Genomic DNA, 6,950 nt, shown 5'->3' on the forward strand with positions numbered 1-6,950 from the left:
AAAAATACTTCTGAGACAATGAATAGGACTATGCCATCTCGTAGTCCCTTTTGGACTGTGGGTGTATGGTGGCCTTAAAAGGTGCTCTCTCGTACAATGTCGCGTCATCATTGATATATTGTTAAGAGGTTTGTTGTTAGTCCTAGGAGTAGTACTAGCATACTAGCATGCCTGCTCATACTAATTGCCTTTTGACTCCCTCAATTAAACACATACTCGGAAAAAATCACCCCCTACGAGTGCGGATTCGACCCCATAGGGTCAGCACGACTACCATTCTCCATAAAATTCTTCCTAATCGCTATTACTTTCCTACTGTTCGACCTAGAAATCGCACTACTCCTACCACTCCCATGGGCATCACAAACAAACAACCTAAGCACCATACTCACTGTAGCCTTAATATTTATCTCACTGCTAGCAGTTAGCCTGGCCTACAAATGGACACAAAAAGGCCTAGAATGAACTGAGTATGGTAGCTAGTTTACACAAAACAAATGATTTCGACTCATTAAACTATGACTTACTCATAGCTACCAAATGTCCCTAATTTACATTAACACAACACTGGCATTCACTATCTCCCTAATGGGGATATTAATGTACCGATCACACCTAATGTCCTCACTACTATGTCTAGAGGGCATAATACTCTCCCTATTCGTAATAATCACCATTACAATCCTAACTAACCACTTCACACTAGCCAACATAGCACCCATCATCCTCCTCGTACTAGCAGCATGCGAGGCTGCCCTAGGCCTCTCTCTACTAGTACTTGTATCTAACACATACGGCACGGACTACGTACAAAACCTAAACCTGCTACAATGCTAAAACTAATTGTCCCCACAGCCATACTAATTCCCCTAACATGACTATCGAACAAAAACATAGTGTGAATCAACGTAACATCACACAGCATGCTAATCAGCCTAACGTCTCTGGGTGTTCTAGGCCAGGATGACCACAACAACATAAACTTCTCAGCCATCTTCTTCTCAGACCCCCTATCAGCGCCCCTAGTCGTATTAACAACATGGCTCCTCCCCCTAATACTAACAGCTAGCCAGGCCCACCTGTCTAATGAGCCTCTAAGCCGAAAAAAACTATACGTTACCATACTAATCACCCTCCAGGCGCTACTAATCATAACATTCACCTCCTCCGAATTCATTATATTCTACATCCTATTTGAAGCAACGCTCGTACCAACCCTAATCATCATCACACGATGAGGAAACCAAGCAGAGCGACTAAACGCAGGGTCCTACTTCCTCTTCTACACAATAGTAGGATCACTCCCCCTTCTAGTGGTACTCACATACACCCAAAACATAACAGGAACCCTTCCACAGAACACACAGGCTCTCTGGTGCCACAAAGACACTGTCTCACCCTCACTGATGGTCCATCCAGATAGGATCTGGACTGTTGCCGAGTGACAGGCACAGGGACAGCCCGTTAGCACTAAGGTTTCCTCAGTAGAGAAAGGGAAGGGACTACCTATCCCCTAGTCACAGCGGGTCTGCTCTAAAAGTGACCTGGCCAGTCCCTTGTACTGACTGAGAAACCAAGGCTCAGAGGAGAAAGGACATTCCTGAGGTCATAATAGGGTCAATGGCAGCAGGACCACAGCCTACTTTCACCTGTTAGCCAGTGCGTGGGTGGTGGTTTTAAGTGTTCTGTGTTGCCTCTAGTTGGTTGGGAGTTGTTTTCTTCATAACCACTGAGTGACCTGACTTAACTACTGACAGAAAGCTGCCGTGTGGGAGATCACAGGGGCTGAATTCTCCAAATCTGAGGCGCACACAGCTGATGGGAATCTCCATCCGATTCCCTCGCTGCACCCGAATCTGTGATGATAAAGACTGGAAATCTGCAACTAACCTCCCGCAGCTTAAGGTACCAGCTCTTCAGCTGCATGTGTCTTCTGCCCCACTACCCAGCCTCGGCTCTGTGGGCGTCTGGTCTGTTCACATGTCCTCTGTCTTCTCCTTTCCCCCATTCCACTGAGACAGGGCAGGGAGGGCAGTCAGACCAAACTGTTGCAGGGCCAGGAGCCGAGGCACGAGGCCCCCACCCACATTTCCCAGTAGAGAACCCTGCCTTCCCAAGCCACTGGGCAGCCCTGGGTCCTGAAGAGGGAGACTCCTGCTCTCCCAGCTTCCTGTGGAAGGCTCGGTCCCAGGGCACAGTCTCAGTGTTCTGCTAAGAGCTGGGCCCAGAGCACAGTGGTTTGCAATGGTTACTCCAGGAACAGGGACAAAGTATAGGAAAGCACCAGGGAAGCCTGCTTCCTTTCCCTGCTCATTGCCTTTCTTCCCTCTTTTCCCCTTTTGGTTCCCCAACCACATGCCTGACCCACCACACAGCCAGCCTCTGGGGCCTGTGGCTGGAAGGGAAGGGTACACTTGACGTTCTCTCCCCTTCCTCAGAAGCTGGACCAGCTATACAAGGAGAAGGCAGACTTCACTGTAGTGGCTGGAGATGAGGGGAGCTATTCTGCAGGGGGTAGCAGTGGCAAGAATGAGGGCAACTCTGGGCCTGCTGTGTCTTGCAAGGCCTCTGGAGCCTCCCCCAAAATCAAGAAGGCAGGAGGGAAGCTGAGTAGCCCCAAGAACAAAGGCGGTAAGGAGAAAGCAGAGGCTCGGGTGATGAAGAGCATGGTGTGAGGGCAGGGATCGAAAGACAGGGACCCCTTACATTCCAGCTCTGAGATCCCTTAATTCTACTGCAACTGATGTTGATTGCATTCCTGGTATGTATTCAGCCCTGGGCCAGAAACCGTTCTGCTGGGCGTCCCCCATCTGCTCAGTAAACCTGAGTACCAGGACCCGGGGAGAGCCCGTCTGACCCAGGGATAAGCCACCTCTGAACTCATGTCTTACCCATGCTCGTCGCACAGGAGGAGCCCAGCCCTTCTCTTTGCTGCCCTGACTTCAGGGGCCATTATGAGCTTCCCCTCCCCTCTTCTTACTCTTATCTTTCCTGCAGGTGGCAGGCCGACTATGAAGTCTTCTTCCTGGAGAGTCGGGGAAAAGCAGAAGGCTCCTGATGAGACCCCCTGCCAAGCAAAGGTGAGGGCATGAACAGCAGTGGGGGCGCTGGTTTGGCCCAGGGCCTCGTGTTCCCAACCCTCTGCACTGAACTCCAAGAGAAGGGCAGAGGTGTTTCGGGGACTAGGGGGCCAAGCCCCCACCCCTCTGGCAGCTGCTCCTCTTCCTGGGCATGACCAGCAGTGCCACTGCTCCATCTGTGCCCTCTTGTTGCCTTGCAGAGGCGGCCAGCAGAGAGGGAGAGCTGTGCCAGCGGGCAGGAGATAGAACAGCCCGGCCCAGCCAGGAGGCAGCAGGGAGAGCCCAGTCTGGGTGTGGGCATGCAGCAGAGGGCCTTTGTGCTCAGGGTCGGAGCAGGGCCAGCCAGCGAGGGGGGACAGGCACTGGCTGGGTGACTGTCCTCCCGCCTAAGGAGCCTTTTCCCTTTTGTACTCCCTACTGAGGCCAGTGAGTAAGCACAACCCCAGTGGAGCTGGTGGCCCAGAGGGCAGATAGAGAAGTACACATGCGATCACCACAGGGTGTGATCGCATCCCCACAGCCCCACGAGATGAGAGTAAGGACAAGCCTTGAGCCCAGTCCCCAGGAGACCTGTGGAACCTTCCCTATCTTTTCCCTACCTGAAGCCACTGAATCCATCCACAGTAATGAGAAGGGCTCCTGGCCCCTTGGCCTGGCTGTTGTGCACAGTGGACTTTGATGAGCGACATCAGAGTCAGATAGCCCCTGGACCTGCCCACCAGGATGGCTCCCGGAGACCGTACTTTTCCCTCCTCTAGGTCCCCAGTGTTGGGACCCATCCCTCTCCCTTTTTCCTCTAGGCAGGGATAGAGTGTAATCTGGAGGATGGGGATTTTGATGACTGTGCCTTTTCTCTGATAAACTCTTTCTGCTCATCTCCTGACCACTAGGCCCCTGGTCTCTGGCTCCTGTTCAGGCCTTACTCCATGGCCTAGGTAGAGACCCATCTGCCCCCAGCACAGGTCTGGCCCCACCTCTGACCCTACCCTGACTCTTGTGCCTTTGCAGGTGCTGCTGGACATCTTCACTGGGGTCCGGCTCTACCTGTCGCCCTCCACACCAGACTTCAGCTGTCTCAGACACTACTTTGTGGCATTCGACGGGGACCTTGTGCAGGAATTTGACATGGCCTCAGCCACACACGTGCTAGGTAGCAGGGACAAGAACTCTGAGGCCCAGCAGGTCTCCCCGGAGTGGATTTGGGCATGTATCCGCAAACGGAGACTGGTAGCTCCCTGCTAGGAGTGCTGCTCCCCTCTCCATCGCACCTACCACACTACTAGCCTGGGCTTTGGCTGGGTAGATGGACAGGGTGGCTGGGCTGCTTCTCCAAGCAGTGTGCCTGCTAGAGCCCAGCACGCAGGCATGGTCTCCTCCTGGCTGGGAAGTCAGTTTCTCCCACTGGTTTATAGAGATCTTTCAGGTCTGGGTGCTGGTTTGTCATCTTCAAAAAGTTTTGGGGTTTCGGTTTTGTTCTGTTTTTAGTGTCTTGCAGTTACCTCTGTCCTGTTCTTTCCTCTTCATCCCTGTAATTTCCCTAGTGGTTAAGGGGTAAAGGCCATCCTGAAGCTGTGCACAGAGCCAGACCTGATGGCAGTCTTCTGTCCCTCGCTGCCTTCCCCTTTAACTTACAGGCTCATTTTAAAGTTGTATTTAAAAGGCTGCCCTCAGAAATGCTTATGTGTGGCAAAACTTGTGGTTTGCCTGGCCTTTTTGTCAGGAATGAAGCCTCACTTGAAATAAAACAAAATGAATTTTATGGCTGAATTCTCTGTGTCCTCCTATTACAGGGTGTGGGTCCTGGTTTGAAGGGAGGGAATCAGGATCAGGTAGGAAAATGGGGCTTTTATGAAGGGAGGTTGTTGGTTGGGGCTGCTTCTCTGGGGGTTACAGAGCTCCAGAAAGATCTGCTTCCCTAAAATAGGGCGCCAAGGCTGCTCTTTTAAGATAAAAATGGACCTGAGGACAAATGTACACAGCCTGCTGACAAAGAATGGCTCCTGTGCCACCTGACGCTGATTTACCTGAATAGAGGAAAACCATTTAGAGGAGCTGTTCAGAACTTCTTGCGACAGTGGAAAACATCTGTAAATCTTCACTGTCCAATTTGAACTTGAAATGTGGCTAACACAACTGAGGAACTGAAGTTTTCATTTTAATTCAACTTAAAGGTCTCATGTGGCTAGTGAGTCCCACTCTGGACAGTGCAGATGTAGTCAGACCAGTTTCAAATCCTGAAGCTTTGAAAGCCCTGAAACTTAATAGCTATAACCTTTGTCAAATTATTTAATATCTGAGCCTCTATGGGATAGGAAGTGTACCTAGTCACAGGGTTGCTGTAAAGAGTAAATGAACTAAAGATATATAAAACACTTAGCACAGAGCCTCCACATGGTTATCCAGAGTTGGGAAAATCAATGTTGGCTTGCATGTCCAGACCCTACCCAGGAGAGAGGGGCCTTGGTCTCTAACTTCAGAACCGTGTCAGACCACTTCCACTAGCTCACATCTGCATGCAGGTATGAGTGCAGGCTGCTCAGGTCACCATCTGGTTCTAGACTGGCGTCTGTGTCCTCAGTCCTGTTAACTCCTGAGGGTCAGTTCTTTTTCCTTATCAACAACTCACAGCTTTGTCCGCTGTGAGTTAGGTTAATGTGATTCAACTTCTGGAGCAGACTTGAGTGTCTGGGCCTCTAAGATTGAGGACTACTACCTCTCACCAAGCTCTCCTTCCAGTGTGCCTGACTTGGGTGGGTATCAAGGTAATACTCCTCTGGGAGGCTGCCTGCCAGTCAGTTTGAAGGCCAGCTTACCCTGATTGACCTGGTTTCCACCTGTTGGTTAAAATGTGTTGGGAGGAAGGGGCAGGAACTAGAGATGCCCTGACTCTAGTCCAGAACTTTTAGTGTTTTTTAACAGGGGCCATTCAGTCTGGCTTCAGCATTCAGAGTAAGACATTCTTTTTATTCTAGTCTCTGGAGTAAAACTGCTCCTCCTCTGATCACTGACCCACATAAATTTCCATCCCCCTCTCCAGCCTCCTCAACTCAAGCCACTGGACAGGCAGCAGAGCAAGGCTCTTCCCTCAGGTTTCTGCCAAAGAACACTGGCGCTACCTTCTGTCTCGGCTGACCTAGACCCAGCCCCACCTGCCCTTACTGGTCACTTACCCTGAGGTGCACCCTCACAGCAAAGGGGCTGCCAGCTGCAGGGGATCATCAGTAATGAGCTCAGCCCTTTGGCCCTTCCCTGCCTTGCTGGCTACTATCTTCAATTCACTGTTAAAGGTGTTTTGTCTATTCCTCAGTCTGACACCTTTTTCCTTGGTGCTGAGATTATACTGTATATACAGTTTTACATCTTTTTGTGTATTTCCACAGATCCTAAGCAGCAGCATCTTACACCTGCCCAGAATACTGGAGGTTTGCCCCATTGAGCCTTTGTTTACAAGCCACTGTTTGGCAGCAGACAAGTGGCCATCCTGTGCGCTCAACAGGACAGCCACCCAGACCGGTGAGGACAAAGCACTGTGGCTCAGCCTCCAGACTTTGTGCCCTTTGGGCCATATTCCTTCCTCTCCTTGGTCACATGGAAGATCTACATACAATCTAGCTCACCCAAAGGCTGTACTCGTCAGGAGTCCCCTCACCTAGGCACCTGGTCAGGGAGGTGTACAGGTGGCAGACAACAGTCTAGACTGACCATGAGGCTGGGCCAGCCTCTGAACCACACTCCAACTACTATATAGCTGTATCCAGAAACTACCATCCATCTCTGAAGGTTACCTGAAGACAACTGTCCACACCAGCTGTCCCTCAGATTCCTTTCTACCCACATACTTAAGGCCCATCCCTACCAAATCACTGTCAA

General features: G+C 50.9%; 1 protein-coding gene and 1 pseudogene across 1 annotated transcript; both read left to right on the forward strand.

The window, feature by feature from the left end:
* LOC140849100 (DNA ligase 3-like) overlaps window positions 1-6,950 on the forward strand; it is an 854,661-nt pseudogene that overhangs the window by 27,176 nt on the left and 820,535 nt on the right.
* On the forward strand, window positions 1,819-4,398 carry LOC140849239 (DNA ligase 3-like). Its single transcript, XM_073236210.1, has 4 exons — window positions 1,819-1,905; window positions 2,439-2,631; window positions 2,998-3,080; window positions 4,089-4,398. Exons 1-4 carry the CDS (start codon window positions 1,819-1,821, stop codon window positions 4,320-4,322), a joined length of 597 nt encoding a protein of 198 aa, XP_073092311.1. The 3' UTR covers window positions 4,323-4,398.

This window comes from Manis javanica, chromosome 4 (genome assembly GCF_040802235.1).
Source record: "Manis javanica isolate MJ-LG chromosome 4, MJ_LKY, whole genome shotgun sequence".
Lineage (NCBI taxonomy): Eukaryota > Metazoa > Chordata > Mammalia > Pholidota > Manidae > Manis > Manis javanica.